Genomic DNA, 19,636 nt, shown 5'->3' on the forward strand with positions numbered 1-19,636 from the left:
GCTCGCCTTCTACAGCACCTCATCCCTGATTGTTAGGTGTCCATGTGTGCCGGTCTATGAGCTCGCCTTCTACAGCACCTCATCCCTAAATGTTAGGTGTCTAGTGCGCCGGTCTGTGAGCTCACCTTCTACAGCACCTTATCCCTGAATGTTAGGTGTCTAGTGCGCCGGTCTGTGAGCTCACCTTCTACAGCACCTTATCCCTGATTGTTAGGTGTCCATGTGCGCCGGTCTATGAGCTCACCTTCTACAGCACCTCATCCCTGAATGTTAGGTGTCCATGTGCGCTGGTCTATGAGCTCACCTTCTACAGCACCTCATCCCTGATTGTTAGGGGTCTAGTGCGCCGGTCTGTGAGCTCGCCTTCTACAGCATCTCATCCCTGATTGTTAGGTGTCCATGTGCGCTGGTCTATGAGCTCGCCTTCTACAGCACCTCATCCCTGAATGTTAGGTGTCTAGTGCGTCGGTCTGTGAGCTTGCCTTCTACAGCACCACATCCCCGAATGTTAGGTGTCCATGTGCGCTTGTCTATGCGCTCGCCTTCTACAGCACCTTATCCCTGAATGTTTGGTGTCCATGTGCGCCGGTCTGTGAGCTCTCCTTCTACAGCACCACATCCCTGAATGTTAGGTGTCCATGTGCGCTTGTCTATGAGCTCGTCTTCTACAGCACCACATTCCTAAATGTTAGGTGTCCATGTGCGCCAGTCTTCGAGATTACTTCTACAGCACCTCATCCCTGAATGTTAGGTGTCTATGTGCACCGGTCTGTGAGCTCGCCTTCTACAGCACCACATTCCTGAATGTTAGGTGTCTATGTGCGCCGGTCTGTGAGCTCGCCTTCTACAGCACCACATTCCTAAATGTTAGGTGTTCATGTGCGCCGGTCTGTGAGCTCACCTTCTACAGTACCTCATCCGATTGTTAGGTGTCCATGTGCGCTTGTCAATGAGTTCCCCTTCTACAGCACCTCATCCCTGAATGTTAGGTGTCTATGTGCGCCGGTCTGTGAGCTCACATTCTACAGCAACAGCACCCCATCCCTGAATGTTAGTCGTCTATGTGTACAGGTCTATGAACTTGCCTACCGAGGCACTTCATCCTTGATTGTTAGGTGTCCCTGGGTGCCTATCTATGAGCTCGTATCTGCTTCATGTGTTAAACCAGCTACTCTATGTGCATGCATCTACTCTATGTGTCCATCCATCTATTGCATGTGCCTAACTAACTACCCCATGTTTCCACACATCTTCTCCAAGTTTCTATCTGCCTACTCCATGTAAGCTTCCAGATACTCTACGTATGCTTCCATGTACTCTGTACGTATTTCTGTCTACTCCATACATGTTCCTGTCTACAACATGTGTCCTCTCATCTACTATATGTGTCCATCCATCTACTCTATGTGTGGTCCCTTCTACTCCATGTTTCCACCAATCTACTGCATATGCCCATCCATCTACTCCATGTGTCCTTGTATCTACTCCAAGTTTCCAACCAGCTACACCATGTGTCCATCTGTCTACCACATGTGTTCTACTAGCTACTCCATGTGTCTTCCCATCTACTCCATGTGTCTTCCCATCTACTCCACGTGTGTTCCCATCTACTCCATGTGTCCATTTGTCTACCACATGTGTTCTACTAGCTACTCCATGTGTCTTCCCATCTACTCCATGTGTCTTCCCATCTACTCCACGTGTGTTCCCATCTACTCCATGTGTCCATTTGTCTACCACATGTGTTCTACTAGCTACTACATGTGTCTTCCCATCTACTCCATGTGTCTTCCCATCTACTTTTAGAAACTTTAGTAAATTTAACCCCGAGCGTCTGGTTTAAAGGAACCTATTTGGTCACTTCCCCGAAAGGTTCTGGTGCAATGCACACAATGACATATTTCCTGGCACTGAATCCATTACCAATGACAATTTCCATTTCACCACAAGACAAATCCCTCACCTTCTGGTGGCTCAGACATTGGGGGGCTCAGGCAATACATATGATACCCCCGGTCACAGTCATCGCAGAACAGCAGCTGGTCCTGTGGGAGGAAAACGGTTATTCAATTTGTACAGATACGTCACAGGCAACCAGTGGCCCGTCACAGAAATAGAAAACCATATGATTTATCACAACGTTCTGTTTTTCTCACACGTCAGCAACACATTGATTACCTACACTTCACACCATCACTGTAATCCTGTGTACGTATCTTGTGTGACCAAACGTTCATAATCACGCAGTACAACACTAACATAATGGCTGAATATACCCTCGCTTTGGCAGGAATACTGTGTAGCTATGGGGATTATTCAGACATGATCGCACAGCAGCAAATTCGTAGTCCGGGCAATTATCGGTTATGCTGGTCGTATGCAAGTTGATTGACAGAAAGCCAGCGTTTGGGGTTGGTAACTAGATGTTTTCTGGGAGTGTCAGGGAAAACGCAGGCCTGCCCAGGTGTGTGAGGGGGTCACGTGACGTCAGCTGTTGCCCCGATCCGACTGCTTCTATCACAGCCACGGGGAATAAGTCCTGGGCTAGGCACACTGAAAACATTATTCAATGGTAAATATCTTGTGAATGGATTTACAGCGAATCCTTAATTGAGCTACTTTTCAGAAGCCATGCTAAGCAATTTGCAGATTAGCATGGGGCAGCGGCTAGGTTATGCAGGGTGAACGCTGGGCGCCGCTAAATCGTGCCGCAGCAATCAGGTCTGAATAAGGCCCAATGTATACACACATTTTTGTATATTTGCTGTAATGTGCTGGTCAAATGACATCACCAGAGTAACTTTCCGAATGACAGATAGGACATCAACAGCGCGGTGTACTCACATCATTTTCCGAAGTGCCACAGAGAATACAGGACTTGCACTCAATGCACTGCCAGCGGTAGGTCCTGACGGCCGCTGTCATATTGACAGTGAATTGTAGACAGGAGGGGTGACCTGCAGAGATAAGGGATCTCAGTAACAGGGCAGGAACATAAGACATCACTGAGTCATCATATCAGAACCACTTATCTGTATAGTAAAAACACCAAGATCCTTATGGTGAACGTAAATCGCCATATGTGCTCATGGAAATATATATTGCCTGTAATAATGTTTCCAGCCAACTTTGAATAACCCACCAACCCACCCCTGTGTTACGCTGACATGAGAACCTCCCCCTTACATCCCCACAGTTGTAGGTGGCAATGCATGGCATGTAAGTCATCTGCCCTTACACCCCCCCCCCTGCCGCCGGATCTCCTTACTGCCATGCTGGTGTACCTGAACACATCCTCTTACATGTAGCCAAAGGGAAAAAAGTCTGTCTAAACTGATTTTTATTTCCGTCTAGATCTAGACAATCAGGGACTCCCAGTGGTATCTAGACAATCAGGGACTCCCGGTGGTATCTACATAATCAGGGACCCCCCAGTGGTATCCAGATAATCGGGGACCCCCGGTGGTATTTAGATAATCGGGAACCCCCGGTGGTATCTAGTTAATAGGGGACACCGGTGGTATCTAGCTAATCAGGGACATATCTAGGCCTAATCTGAAGCAGAGAGACAGAAAATTGAGAAAACTTGTACCCCTTTCACACTGCAGCTCTTAAACGGTAAACTGCTGTTTTATTTAGTCTTATAAAACGAGTAGAGCTGCAGTGTGAAAGCTCCAGGGTGCTTTAACGGCTCTATTTCTATGGCTTGAAACGTGTTCCTTGGGGGTTAAATGGGTGAATGGTATTACATGCTATTTAAAACGGTTTGCACCTGCAATGTGAAAGGGGTTAAGTGACTCAGACCCGTTTTAAATACCGTTTTGAAATACTGGGTCTTAAACGTTTAGGCAATGTGAAAGCAGCATTAGAAAGAGCTCTACAGAAATCGTTAAGGAAAACCAATTGGTAATGGAAGACAACCATGAAAATGGCAAAATGATCTGCTTCATCTACCAGTATAACGTTAGTTCAATGTTTCCATGTCGCTGTAACCAGTCTTGGATTTTCCCTTTAAATGTACAAAACACTTTGAACAAATGTACACTACTGAATTAGTGATTAGGAACATCTGAATGTAAAAGTACAATGAACATTTTTATATATAACAATAAAAGGACTGAGTGGGGAATAATGTTGGTTTCATAAGCACACCCTAAATTCAGTAAAAACATTAACATTTATTGTATGGATGCTATCCGAGCACCCCCAAGCTCCTCCCCCATTATTTACCAGAGCGACCGCAATCAGCGCAGGAAATGAGGTCCTCTGGACACCCCGTCTTCTTGGCGCCTCCTAGACAGAAATCGCAATAACCATTGGCAATGACTGAGCCGTCAGGAGCTTTCTTAACTGAAAAACAGTAAATAGAATGTGAGCTTCATCATGAATGACAGAGATGGACAACTGCCCGAACTCGCATCTCACCTGATGTCCCCCATCCCACTGATTAAAAACATCTCCTGAAGATCCACAGAACCTTATTTCCTCGGCAGAAGTCCCACTGTCCATACAGCACATATTTAATAGCAACTATGGTACAATTTACTAGTCCCACCTCAATAATTCAGAGATTAATAATAAAATCTGTGTACACTATATACCATTCATTTCCATCACCCTACTGGACGTGTCATGTACTTTGCACTAGATAACGGGATACTTGTGACTTATACAGACACTATTGCACATTTGTCATTCAGATATCAAAAGCAAGCGGTGATCGTGTGCTCCTGACCGAAGTCCTGCTACCCCTCACCCAAGCATTATCTTCCCATGGCATTTAGGATGAGTGCCCATAATCCCAGTGCTGCCCAACTTCTCCAAGGGCCCTGCCACTCCTGCTGTATCCAGACCCGAGGTGGACCATATCTAAGTCAACAATTACTAGGTCAACACCCTATGGTCAACAGTCAGTAGGTCAACATACTAATGGTCAACAGGTGGTATTTCTTGCCCTACCATCCACTACGGCAGGGCTGGGCAATTGCGGCCCTCCAGATGTTGATGAACTACACATCCCAGGATGCTTTGCATTAGTTTTGCTATGTGGCCATGCTGAAACTGATGCAAGGCATGCTGGGGTGTGTAGTTCATCAACATCTGGAGGGCCGCAATTGCCCAGCCCTGCACTACGGCGTGGTGGGAGTATAAAATAGTGTGCCGAGCGCAGCGATGCACTGTGCACGAAGCATGGCCAGCCACGCGAGGGGACACAGTACACTTTTTTTTACTGTGTTGACATTTGGGACAATTTTTTTTTTTAAACTTGTGTCGACCTTTAGGCCATGAGTATGTCGACCATTCAGTGGTGTCGACCTGCTGACTGTTGACCATAAGGTGTCGACCTAATGAATGTCATCCTAGACCTGGTCTACCTAGCATAGCATAACCCACTCCTGCCAGCTGTTTAAGAACATTGTGAAGGAGGTGGGTAGCATGCAAAGGGTGGTGGGTGGGAACTGTGGGGGGAGGGGAGGTGAGGAGGCAAGGGGAAAGCTGCAGCAGAGGAGCTCATCCCGTGCCAAGTGGTGCCACCCATATCCAAGATAGCAGAATGACTGGTAGCATCCATATAATCAGCAAGTACCACTAGTGATGCGAATTGCACTGGCCGGCTGTTTCTCCTAGCTGGACCCGACTATGAGGGCGATTCAGACCTGATCGCTCAGGTGTGAATTTGCTTCCCCGGCCGATTGTGTGCAAACTAATTAGGTGAGTTTCACACTCGCCGGGACGTTTGCAACAGGATGGGCAGGAAGGGGGCGGGCATAGGGTGGACGCAGGGGACCAGGCAGCAATTTATGGGAGGGCAGCTGACGTCACATGACATCATCAGTATAGACTTACTTTCCAGAGCGAATGATTTGGCCCCTGCGGGGGGAATGCAGTGTGCGAGGGGGGGTTTAAGCGGCCGTGCGGGCTGCGCTACATCCACATGCAACGCTGTGAATTTCGCAGCGTTGTGCATGGACCAGGATAAGGCCCTATATCTGCTACATTCAATTGCTGGGCTGGAAATACTTCTGATGAACTACAAGTACAACAATTCATGAAAGTTATTACCGATAGATAAAAATATATAATGGCAGAAACTCTGATTAAGCTGATGTTACATACAGAGATGACAATAATAATGATGATGACACCCTTCATACTGTACAATAAAGGTCAGTGACAATAAAACCTGTCATTTCTTGTCCAGCAGAGGCCACGTATCCTCCTCACCTGTATGTCGCGGCTGCATTTCCGGCACCCAGTTAAGCTCTTTGTAGAAGTCTGGGAAGGAGAAAAGCTGAAGTCAGGACTATGGGGAACTATTACATGTGTGACACAGGCAGGCACAGAGGGGGTTAAGTGGGAGTTGTGATTATTTTTGGGAAGCTGGAAGGGAGGGGGAATTGTCATCACCCAAACTGATAACCTACCCCTGTCACTCCACTGTTTCCATAGCAACTGTCTGCATCAGAGGGACCGCCAAAAACATGCAGTGTGGATTTAATACATCTCTCCCTGATTTATTGTTTCAATTAGAGAAACAGACATAGAAATGGGGGATGGGAAAGAAATGTGCCTATACAGAGACAGGAATAGTCTCCGTAATACTACAGAAAGTTCTACAGCGGTTCAGCACATTCCCATAATACACAGAATACCACAATCCTCCCTATGTATAGTATCCTGCCCAGGCATGGATCTGCCCCACTAATACACAAATACCACTATCCTCCCTATGTATAGTATCCTGCCCAGGCATGGATCTGCCCCACTAATACACAAATACCACTATCCCCCCTATGTATAGTATCCTGCCCAGGCATGGATCTGCCCCACTAATACACAAATACCACTATCCTCCCTATGTATAGTATACTGCCCAGGCATGGATCTGCCCCACTAATACACAAATACCACTATCCTCCCTATGTATAGTATCCTGCCCAGGCATGGATCTGCCCTACTAATACACAGAATACCACAATCCTCCCTATGTATAGTATCCTGCCCAGGCATGGATCTGCCCCACTAATACACAAATACCACTATCCTCACTATGCATAGTATCCTGCCCAGGCATGGATCTGCCCCACTAATACACAAATACCACTATCCTCCCTATGTATAGTATCCTGCCCAGGCATGGATCTGCCCCACTAATACACAAATACCACTATCCTCCCTATGTATAGCATGGATCTGCCCCACTAATACACAAATACCACTATCCTCCCTATGTATAGTATCCTGCCCAGGCATGGATCTGCCCCACTAATACACAAATACCACTATCCTCCCTATGTATAGTATCCTGCCCAGGCATGGATCTGCCCCACTAATACACAAATACCACTATCCTCACTATGCATAGTATCCTGCCCAGGCATGGATCTGCCCCACTAATACACAAATACCACTATCCTCCCTATGTATAGTATCCTGCCCAGGCATGGATCTGCCCCACTAATACACAAATACCATTATCCTCCCTACGTATAGTATCCTGCCCAGGCATGGATCTGCCCCACTAATACACAAAATACCACAATCCTCCCTATGCATAGTATCCTGCCCAGGCATGGATCTGCCCCACTAATACACAAATACCACTATCCTCCCTATGTATAGTATCCTGCCCAGGCATGGATCTGCCCCACTAATACACAAAATACCAGTGTCCTCCCTGTGCATAGTATCCTGCCCAGGCATGGATCTGCCCTACTAATACACAAATACCACTATCCTCCCTACGTATAGTATCCTGCCCAGGCATGGATCTGCCCCACTAATACACAAAATACCACAATCCTCCCTATGCATAGTATCCTGCTCACGCATGGATCTGCCCCACTAATACACAAATACCACTATCATCCCTATGTATAGTATCCTGCCCAGGCATGGATCTGCCCCACTAATACACAAAATACCACAATCCTCCCTATGCATAGTATCCTGCCCAGGCATGGATCTACCCCACTAATACACAAATACCACTATCCTCCCTATGTATAGTATCCTGCCCAGGCATGGATCTGCCCCACTAATACACAAAATACCACTATCCTCACTATGTACAGTATCCTGCCCAGGCATGGATCTGCCCCACTAATACACAAAATACCACCATCCTCCCTATGTATAGTAACCTGCCCAGGCATGGATCTGCCCCACTAATACACATAATACCACTATCCTCCCTATGTATAGTATCCTGCCCAGGCATGGATCTGCCCCACTAATACACAGAATACCACTATCCTCCCTATGTATAGTATCCTGCCCAGGCATGGATCTGCCCCACTAATACACAAAATACCACTATCCTCACTATGTATAGTATCCTGCCCAGGCATGGATCTGCCTCCCTCTAGATTGTAAGCTCCTTGGAGCAGGGCCCTCCTCCCTCCTGTTCTCACAGCACTCTTCTTGTATTTCAACTAAAGCTCTCTTACTCATCTACAATCTATACCTGCATCTATTCTCATTCACTTCCTTATATCTCAGCTGTATTGTGTACTAAGAATTGTGCTTTAATTGTGTTATGACTAGTTCTGTGTACCCTGTACTGTTCTATATGTACAGTACTGGCTGGTGCCATCACCATGTGGCGCCGCTGATTGGCTGCCTGGGTGCTGCACAGCTCAGTAATGATATGTTCCCCATGTCTGTGTCCCTCATTAGAGTACATCTAGTATATATATCAGTACTGTTACTGGCTACCTAGCTGGCTGTGCAATCACCATGTGGCGCCGCTGATTGGCTGCCTGGGTGCTGCACAGCTCAGTAATGATATGTTCCCCATGTCTGTGTCCCTCATTAGAGTACATCTAGTATATATATCAGTACTGTTACTGGCTACCTAGCTGGCTGTGCAATCACCATGTGGCGCCGCTGATTGGCTGCCTGGGTGCTACACAGCTCAGTAATTATATGTTCCCCATGTCTGTGTCCCTCATTAGAGTACATCTAGTGTATATATATCAGTACTGTTACTGGCTGTGCAATCACCATGTGGCTCCGCTGGCTGCCTGGGTACTGCACAGCTCGGTAAATATGTTCCCCATGTTTGTGTCCCTTATTAGAATGTGTCTTGTGCATATCTGTATGTGTGATGTACATCTGTACTGCCATTGTTGCCTGTTCCTTGTACTGATAACCCTTTGTATTGCAGTATGTGCATTAATATTTTTAATGTCTGTAAAGCGCCTTGAGTCCTGTTGGAGAAAGTGCGCTATATAAATAAAACTTACTTACTTACACTAATACACAAAATACCACTATGCTTTCTATGTATAGTATCCTGCCCAGGCATGGATCTGCCCTACTAATACACAAAATACCAGTGTCCTCCCTATGTATAGTATCCTGCCCTGGCATGGCTCTGCCACACTAATAGACAAAATACCACTATCCTCCCTATGCATAGTATCCTGCCCTGGCATGGATCTGCCCCACTAATACACAAAATACCACTATCCTCACTATGTACAGTATCCTGCCCAGGCATGGATCTGCCCCACTAATACACAAAATACCACCATCCTCCCTATGTATAGTAACCTGCCCAGGCATGGATCTGCCCCACTAATACACAAAATACCAGTGTCCTTCCTGTGCATAGTATCCTGCCCAGGCATGGATCTGCCCTACTAATACACAAATACCACTATTCTCCCTATGTATAGTATCCTGCCCAGGCATGGATCTGCCCCACTAATACACAAAATACCAGTGTCCTCCCTGTGCATAGTATCCTGCCCTGGCATGGCTCTGCCACACTAATAGACAAAATACCACTATCCTCCCTATGCATAGTATCCTGCCCTGGCATGGATCTGCCCCACTAATACACAAAATATCACTATCCTCACTATGTACAGTATCCTGCCCAGGCATGGATCTGCCCCACTAATACACAAAATACCACCATCCTCCCTATGTATAGTAACCTGCCCAGGCATGGATCTGCCCCACTAATACACAAAATACCAGTGTCCTCCCTGTGCATAGTATCCTGCCCAGTCATGGATCTGCCCTACTAATACACAAATACCAGTGTCCTCCCTATGTATAGTATCCTGCCCAGGCATGGATCTGCCCCACTAATACACAAAATACCAGTGTCCTCCCTGTGCATAGTATCCTGCCCTGGAATGGATCTGCCCCACTAATACACAAAATACCACTATCCTCCCTGTGCATTGTATCCTGCCCAGGCATGGATCTGCCCCACTAATACACAAATACCACTATCCTCCCTGTGCATAGTATCCTGCCCTGGCATGGATCTGCCCCACTAATACACATAATACCAGTATCCTCCCTATGCATAGTATCCTGCCCAGGCATGGATCTGCCCCACTAATACACAAAATACCACTATACTCCCTATGTATAGTATCCTGCCCTGGCATGGCTCTGCCCCACTAATACACAGAATACCACTATCCTCCCTGTGCATAGTATCCTGCCCAGGCATGGATCTGCCCCACTAATACACAGAATACCAGTATCCTCCCTATGCATAGTATCCTGCCCTGGCATGGATCTGCCCCACTAATACACTAAATACCAGTGTCCTCCCTGTGCATAGTATCCTGCCCAGGCATGGATCTGCCCCACTAATACACAAAATACGGTACTTACATGTTAGTTGGCCGCCCACTAAGCTATTTGCTTAGTTTTACGCGTACGCTCGCCACCTTTAGGCTCGGTGGCTCGCTGCGCTCCCCACACTATATAACATCAACTCCATGCCGACATGGATAGTGGGGGAATGAGCGTACTTACTATAGTGGGCGCCCAACTGACATATAAGTACCCAAAATACCACTATCCTCCCTGTGCATAGTATCCTGCCCAGGCATGGATCTGCCCTACTAATACACAAAATACCAGTGTCCTCCCTATGTATAGTATCCTGCCCAGGCATGGATCTGCCCCACTAATACAAAAGACAGGTAACTAGTGCAAATGTCAGCAAAATATAATGAATGGATGATAATTCATTTAGGTGCACCTAGATTTCTTCAGAGCTTCCAGACAGAACAAAAATGAAAAGAAAAGGAAAAAATGTTTCATACAAGTAACTGTGAATATGGTTATGTTTTTTGGTGTTCCGTTGCGACACCTGGGGTCCCAATCATGTTATACAGTATAACCCCAGCCCCAGCTCTGGCTCTAGAATAGGATCAGCATTATTCAAGAGTTATAGTAATATATAGGACCACAATGGCAGGAAGTAGTGCATGAGAACGCGCACTGTGGAGACTGAACTGCGCCCTTAGCACATAATGCTCTATAGGCATTAAATCGATATCCTCATACAAAGGCTGATTATGAGGTGACAGCAAAGCAAACTTAACAAGTTAACTCCACACCGGGTCAAACCATGCTGCAATGTATGGGGATGCATTTACTTGTTTTGCATGCAGAGTAAATAATGGCTGCTTTCGCATGTAACCCAGACAGCTCTATACTTACACTGAAATTTACTGCCACATTTCACCCAAATCTACATCTCTCTGCACACGTTACTGCTGTGCGACATAGATTTGCCATTGTGCAGTTACCTGTTGTTTTTTTTTTTTTGCTCCCAAATTTGTAAATCAGTCCATAGTGTTCTATAGAGACTGAGCGGTTCTCCAACTACACTGGGTCTGATTCAGATGTGGCTGGAGTTTCTATCACTGTTGCTGACACAGTAGCAGCAGCGATAGCACTAATATGGCAATGCAGCAGGGGGTGGGATGACCTGCATCCTCAGACACAGTATCAAATCTTCCCCGGCACCATCAGGCGGCTTCTGGTACCCAAGGGGACACACAAGTCATGCATCACAGAGGCCAGGAAATCTCCACGCAACAACAGAGATCCCTGACCTCTTCCCTCCACCCATCTTGGCTATACGGAACATGTCCAGATCTGTCTTTCTGTGAAATAGCACGTTTCAGTGTGGGAACTGGGTGCCGGCAACGGCATGGAACACCAGACTTGCGCAAGTATCCTTCATCAGAAGTATCTGTTAATGCTGTGTACAATCTATGGAAGGCTCCGACAAGCCGGCGAGGACCCGGGGGAAGCTTTCGAAAGGGGAAGCGCGCGCATCTCCCTTTCGCATATACAGATGGCGGGTGGCGGGGGATGGCGGCTGGCGTCGCCATCCCCTGCAAAGAAGAGACCCGCTCCATCTGTATGTTGATAATGTTGTTGTTATTATAATTATTATTGTTTTTATTAATGTATGTTTTATTACTCTAATTTTTGTCATACATCCATATTTCTTAGATTTTATGGATAACTAGTTTGTTTTAATGTAACGTTATGTCCTTTCAGGTTTCTATATTACTTAGGATGTCCTAAATAATTTTGACAAATAAAAATTGTTTAAAAAAAAAAAAAAAGGGTCAATGGCTGATTTTCGCATTTCTTATTAATAGTGAAAAATTGATAGCCAGCAAGTGAAAGTCTTCCCAGTATTTCCAGACACAGAAATGCCCATACAGTGATTTTCAGTGTTTTTATACAAGTTTGTAAAAAGTTTGAAGAAATACTTTTATCTCCCATGCATGGGACCGAGTGTGTGAAGCTCACACAGAGGCGCCTATGGGCATTCCTTTCCTTGCGTATATCCCTGCAGCCAGAGGTGCATGGCCTGAGACATCCCCTTTTAGCTCTCCTATTCGCTGTAATACTGTTTTGGTGCGTCATTATACGCTAACGATGGAAACTTACACCAGCACTATGGTAGGTGGATTTCTCTGTCTATGGCTGCCTGTGCCCTCAGCTGTGTGTCTCTGAATGCAGCTGACCGCAACTGACACTCATGTGACCCATTTTTAATTCCCTCCTTCTTGACTACAATGATGTCACCAGCCTCGCTCGATCCCAACTGGCTCCTCTCCAATCTGTCCTCAACGCTACAACCAGGCTTATCTTCCTCTCCCGCCAATCTAATTCTGCCACTCTTCATCAACAAAATCTGCACTGGCTCCCATTCCCCTACAGAATCCTCTTCAAACACCTCACACTCACATACAGGGCCATCTCTAATTCCATTGCTCCATATATCTCTAACCTCATCTCCATTCATACACCCTCCCGCCCTCTATGGTTGGCTGATGACTGTCGTCTCTCCTCCACCCTGATCACTGCTTCCCATGCTAGAGTACAAGACTTTGCCCGTGCTGCACCCCTTCAGTGGAACGCACTCCCTCGCTCCATTAGACTCTCCCCGACCTTGCAAAGCTTCAAACAGGCACTGAAAACTCACCTATTCATCAAAGCGTACCCTTCCACTGCGTGAACTAGCTGGTTCTCCGACCACTTGCCTGTTTTTATGCTGCTATCTAGCCACCACCTACTTGCTTGCACCTCTTGTAATCTGTCTGTCTCCCCTTCCTACTATATTGTAAGCTCCTCCGAGTAGGGCCCTCTTCCCTCCTGTTGTCAAAGCCCACTTCTCTTCACATGTCACTCACAGCTCTCCTATACTCCAACACTCAGTGACCATCTTCATACTCATCTCCATCATTGGCCTCAAGCCTCTAGTTGTATGTTGATTGAGTCCTCACTACTTAGTTTTAAGCTGTAATGTGTATTGATCTGTGGCTCTCTTTATTTGTACTCCTATTTTTGTTATTTATTTAATGTTATGCCAAGTTTTGTCTCCCTGTATTGTTCCTTTGTACGGCGCTTCGAAACACTTGTGGCGCCTTATAAATAAAACTATAATGATAATAATAATAATAATGTGCGCACCCTGGGCCTTATTCAGATCAGTTGATTTTTATGCAGCTGAGCGATATTTGAAAAGACTGCGCCAGTGTTTAAGTTCACTACGCCTTCCCCAATGTGCTTTTGCGATGCTGCTGGCAGTGAGTAATTAACAGCTAAGTGACTGACTGGAAGGGACCATTTGATGGAGGTAATGGGGAGTGGTGCAAAAACGCAAATGTGTCACAAGCACCATTTTGCAAAACCATAGACACTGTCAGGAAGTTTACGGCATTTGCATGGATATTGCAATGGCATTCACAGTTGCTGAGGTGTTGCAATGGCTCCGGTGGGTAATTTTGTTTTTTTTCTGGGTGGCTGCTACACTTTTGTGTTTGTGTTTTGTGTTGTTTTACAGTTCCGCAGCTATGTATGCATTAGTGACAGCATCTTAATCAGGCCCACAATGTATAAACCATCCACCGTACGTGTCTTTATACATTTTCATGCATGTGCAGTGGCAATGAACTGACCAATTATGTGAACATGCGGATTGCGTACAATTCATGAGCTTTTTAGAGAAAATCACCTGAAAGCTGACGTTTTTATTGGTCAAATGGTTTAAACCCCTCTAATCGGGAATTCAATTATGTGTGAGGTGGTCTCCTCCACAGTTGGCCTCTATTCAATGCGGCCAATCGCACTGAAACCCAATCGCACTGAAACCCATGCAGATTCGAGCTTCTAAAAAGTTGAATCTGCATTGTTGAACCCGTGGCTGTTTTTGACAGAATGTCTTCGCAAGTCAGAAGATTAAAGTCCGACTGTCGAATTGACGTTGGAATGGCCGATATATTGCGAACATAGTAAACGTTCCGACAGTCGGAATCGACATTGAATCCCCCCCACCCATAATTAAGATAATTGGAAACTTCCAATTGCTTAAGTAAGAACATCAAGGTAATGGTGTGTTCTATGGTTATACAGACTGAACACAGCAGTAACGGTGCACAAGCCATGTTTTTGCATGTATGACTCTGAAGCCAATGGCAGACACACCCGGACAAAAAATAATAACACTTATGTCCTGATTGGTTGCATTACATACAGCTGGCAGAGGGTTCGACAGTAGTCTTCTTCTCCTCGCGGTTACTGCCGGCTTGCAGCGGGGACTCAGAAGGAAGTGGCCCTCAGTCTTACAAAATATGTGATCTTTGATTTCAAAGCTTTTTTGACATGTTAAAGTGGAGACTTTATGGTGTTTTTGTACTTTTGTTATTATATTTGCAGCCAGTCCAAGGGAAAATAAAAGCTGATTCTTTTTATTTCTTAACGGTTATCAATATATTGAGTAATAAATGTAGCTTGTGCTTCAGGTTGTTGTTGACGTTTGGATATATAAACGATCACTTGCTTTCTATTTAATTTTGCAATTTTGTCAATTTGTTCCTGTAAGGCCTATTTTTTCATTTGTTTGCCTTGACGTTCAAAGACTTGTTCTTCTGTACAATTCCTCCTCAGATGCCGGTTCTGGCCCCCAGGAATGTTCCCAATCCATTGTCTGTGGTGATTGTGTGTATGTCTGCATATTGTTGCCTTTCACTTTCTCACTGGAATATCGCTCTCTTTAATAATGATCTCAAGTTCCAGGAATATAACTAAATCGGAACTATGGTTCCGATTCTAATTTACACATAGGAACTGAATTCGGCCCCTACCCCAATGTTTCTGTGAATGTGAAAACGCTGACTGCGATTGGTTGCAGTGAGTTGCTCGCTCACCGGACAATTTGCAGAGGGGAAAGAGGGACAGGGGTGGACAGGGGCAGTAGTAACGGTGGGCCATGGGCGTTCCTATGGGTATGCGGGCTGCCAATGCCTGTCAGGGCCGGAACATCTGATGTCAAATTACTTCAGCCACCAGTCATGTCTTTGTCCCGGTGCCTGCAAATATAAGTCAGTCTCAACTGACTTATGTTTGCGAAGGCAGGGGAAATCACTCAAATCAAATGATTTTTCCAGCTGCGGGCACATGTGAGGGGATGTGTCTGGGGGGCGGGGTACTTGCCAGGGCGGCATCACAGGGTCTCGGTAAGTTGCAAGCTTCGCAGCTTACTGAGTTAATCAGAATGACCCCCTTATATGTGGTCATAAATTCGAGGTTCAAAATATTGTTATTCAAGTTTAGGATGAATTTGTTTAATTCTTTGTGAGAGCCATTGAAGAACAAATCATTGATGTACCTATGCCAACTTATGATCTTCTCAATGTACTTGTTATTACTCCAGATATTCTGGTCTTCCCACCATGGTACAAATAAGTGGGCATAGCTTGGTGCAAAGGATGTGCCCATTACCATACCACTCTCTTGTAGAAAGATATCCCCAGCATGCCAAAAGTAGTTGTGCTGGAGGATAAAGTCTATATTGCACATTACGAAGTTTATTGGAGCATTTGAAATATTGGTTAGGTTTAATAGATAGCATTGTGTTGCTTCACATCCTACTTTGTGATCAATTACTGTGTATAACGATTTTATGTCACTGGATTTAAAGTATGCTCATGGTGTTTTTTAGTAAGCTTTGCTATTTATTACTTTATTTAAGTTCTTGTTGCAAGTAATGTATAGATTAGATTAGAGTTATAGAGTTGTTTTGTGGCTGATCCAGACCCAGAGGTCTTGTGCAAAATTTTGTATTTTAAGGCATTTTTAAAAATGCTGGTGACCGACGTTTCGGAGCTGGCGCCCTCCGTTTTCAAGGTAAGTGTGTCTCACAAAACTATTGTAATCTTCTCAACAGGGTTGAGAAGAAAAGTCAAGAATCAGAAAAATAGAAATCAACTACAGAAAAGTAATTACCAAAAGGACACAGAATATGTAAATGATGATGATGGTGATGATATTTTTAGAAATAGTTTGGGGTTCAGAAAAACCTCCAGACTATATGATATCAACTCAAAAGAAAAGTAACAACAAACCACTATCAGATGGGAGCAAGAAGAGACAAGAGAAAGAAAGTCAAACAAGCACCCAACAAACAACCATCGAAGCAACAACGAAGGGGACAATCTTCAACCTAAGTAAGAGAATTCTCAAACCAGAGGAAGTGTGTTGATTGGCATTGACAAGTCTGCATTTAATTTTTATTTTGCTAAAGAAACATTAACAAGACAAAATATTCACAACTGGATATCAGCATCCGAATTACAAACCAATATCAACATTTAATCAAGCCAAATTAAGGGTGCACACATTGAGACATTTCAGTGTTTAGTGGAGAATGATATCACAAAGATAAAATGGAAAAAAGAAAAACCCTGACATAAATAAAAGGCAATACACAGTAATTGAGCCGGCAGACAAGGGTCGCAAAGTTGTAATTCGACAAATAAAAATACAAGAGTTTGAAAATCATTATGGGCACACAAGAGGGGCCAAGTGGCCCTTATCTGCTGTCAATTAGTATGTTTATATGTAACATGGTCAAGTTTAAAACGGTTCAACGGAGGAATTCCAGAGTCAATTAAAGGTGTAAATAAACCTCATAATGGACAATGCACTGTAACTTTATCCTCCGGCACAGCTTCTTTTGATATGATGGGGCAGCAATGGCTACAGCCTTTGCACCCAGCAATGACAACTAATTTGTAGCATGTTGTGAAGGCCAGATTATTTGGAGTAATGACAAGTACATTGAGAAGATCATAAATTGGCATAGGTACATCGATGATTTATTTCTTCATCTGGAATGGCTCTCATGAAGAATGAAACAAATTACACATGAATAATAACCTAGAATTTCCAACTACATATAGTACCAATATGGTCATGTTCCTGGTTCGTGATATCAAAGAGAATGATATTCAAATGACAAAGTGACCCATAACAATGGTAACACAAGGAAATGGTTGACACATTAAAAAAGGTTGACATGAGTTTTTCATGCTTTTTTGTGTCAAGATGTACATTTGACTATGTGCATCCCCAATTACTGTATCGCATTATCTTTGGACAAGGTGCCGCACTCCTCTACCGCTGTGCTCGGCACACATTGCCATTCCCAATCGTAGTCTATGTGGATGGTAAAGTGTGAAAAAGTTCCAAAAATGAAATAAATGGGAAAAAATCATGTTAACCTTTTCATGCGTTGTCCATTACAATGTTGACCTTTTGCTTGTATCAACCTATTGTCCATGTCAAACCAATAGTGGTCAACCTATTGACTGTCAGCTTAATACATATCAATTCATAGTCTGTACCCCATATATTTTATATTATTTTATTTTATATTATACACATTTATAATTTTTATTCATTTATTTTTCACAATTTAAAAAAAAAAAGGATCTTCTTAAATCACGTTAATCGGTTATAATACTTTGCTCACTGGAACAGGAGTTTGCCGTCATATAGTGAACTTCCGCATTCAGCAATATTCCTTGTTTCTAATAAAGTTTCATAAAGAGCATATGAGAAGATAACGCTTATCCATGATAAAGCATCCCTAGAAATGCAGACAAACACAGACTAGCTGGAGTGAGCAGGACTGAAGACACGGAGAATAAGTGATGTCACTGGAAGACGCCACAGCCATGTCCATCTGAGTCCCTGCTGCAAGCTGCCAGTAACCACGAAGAGGAGAACACTACTTCTGGGCCTTCTGCCTTCAGGTAGGGCTAGATAGGGACAGCTGTACCTGAAGCCCATTAAGGCATAAATGTACTGTTTCCAAGCAAATAATGTACTCCCCATTGCAGCAGTAGCCCCATTGAGTCTAAAAAGGGTATAGCTTTTGTGTCTACTTAGTGTATTACTATTTTTCACCCTATGGTTTATGTTTTATAACTACCCTTTCATATACATATAATACTTGGTTTCAGCCATACAGGCTTTACACATTAATTAGGCCTAGTGTTCTGTACAAGTTGAACTATTTTTCTAATGCACACTGTTCTATAGAAGTTTAATTGTCCTCCTAATATGGTGTCCTTTAGAAGTTCAACTGTCCTCATAATGCAGTGTTCTACAGAAGTTGGACTGTGCTCCTAATGCAGTGTTCTACAGAAGCAGAGCTGTTCTCCTAATGCAGTGTTCTACAGAAGCAGTCCTTTTCTCCTAATGCAGTGTTCTACAGAAGCTGGGCTGTTCTCCTAATGCAAAGTGTTGTACAGAAGCAGCGTAGTTCTCCTTATGCACATTTTTATACAGACACAGAACTGTTCTCCTTATTCACAGTGTTCAATAGAAACAGCGTTGTTCTCCTAATGCACAATGTTCTACAGAAGCAGAACTGTAGTGTTCTATAAAAGCAGCCAAATACATAGTTCTATATAGACACTGGAACTGTTCCCCTAATACACAGTGTACTATGGAGACCTGAACAGGATGCAGTTGAAATCCCGGTGGTCAAAATCCCGGCCGCCGAAATCTCGGCACTTTGTCCCTCCGCGACACCCATAGAGGGAGAATAAATGAGTGTGCCGAGAGTAGCGAGGCACCGGGCCCGCTGCGCAATCCATGTCCCCCCTTTGTCGGGATTCCGGCGTCGGGATTTTGACCGCCGGGATTTCAAACCAATCCCACCTGAACACCCATATACACAGTTCCCTATAGACACTGGGACTGTCCCCCTAATACACAGTGTACTATAGAGACTTGAACACCCAAATACACAGTTCTCTATAGACTCTAGAACTGTTCCCCTAATACACAGTGTACTATGGAGATCTGAGCACCCAAATGCACAGTTCTCTATAGACACTAGAACTGTTCCCCTAATACAGATTGTACTATGGAGAACTGAACACCTAAATACACAGTTCCCTATAGACACTGGGACTGTCCCCCTTATACACCATGTACTATAGAGACTTGAACACCCAAATACACAGTTCCCTATAGACACTGGGACTGTCCCCCTAAT

General features: G+C 44.5%; 1 protein-coding gene across 4 annotated transcripts in view; it reads right to left on the bottom strand.

Moving 5' to 3' along the window:
* DPF1 (double PHD fingers 1) overlaps positions 1-19,636 on the bottom strand; it is an 81,798-nt gene that overhangs the window by 2,114 nt on the left and 60,048 nt on the right. For all 4 annotated transcript variants that reach the window (XM_083159755.1, XM_083159753.1, XM_083159754.1 and 1 more), the window contains exons 8-11: positions 6,226-6,276; positions 4,231-4,350; positions 2,845-2,957; positions 1,964-2,045 (exon numbers count right to left, since the gene is read on the bottom strand). In XM_083159755.1, the coding sequence (XP_083015881.1) occupies positions 1,964-2,045; positions 2,845-2,957; positions 4,231-4,350; positions 6,226-6,276 (366 nt within the window). The remainder of the gene's footprint in view (positions 1-1,963; positions 2,046-2,844; positions 2,958-4,230; positions 4,351-6,225; positions 6,277-19,636) is intronic.

This window comes from Crinia signifera, chromosome 9, assembly GCF_055691185.1.
Source record: "Crinia signifera chromosome 9, ASM5569118v1, whole genome shotgun sequence".
In the NCBI taxonomy this organism is placed as follows: Eukaryota; Metazoa; Chordata; class Amphibia; order Anura; family Myobatrachidae; genus Crinia; species Crinia signifera.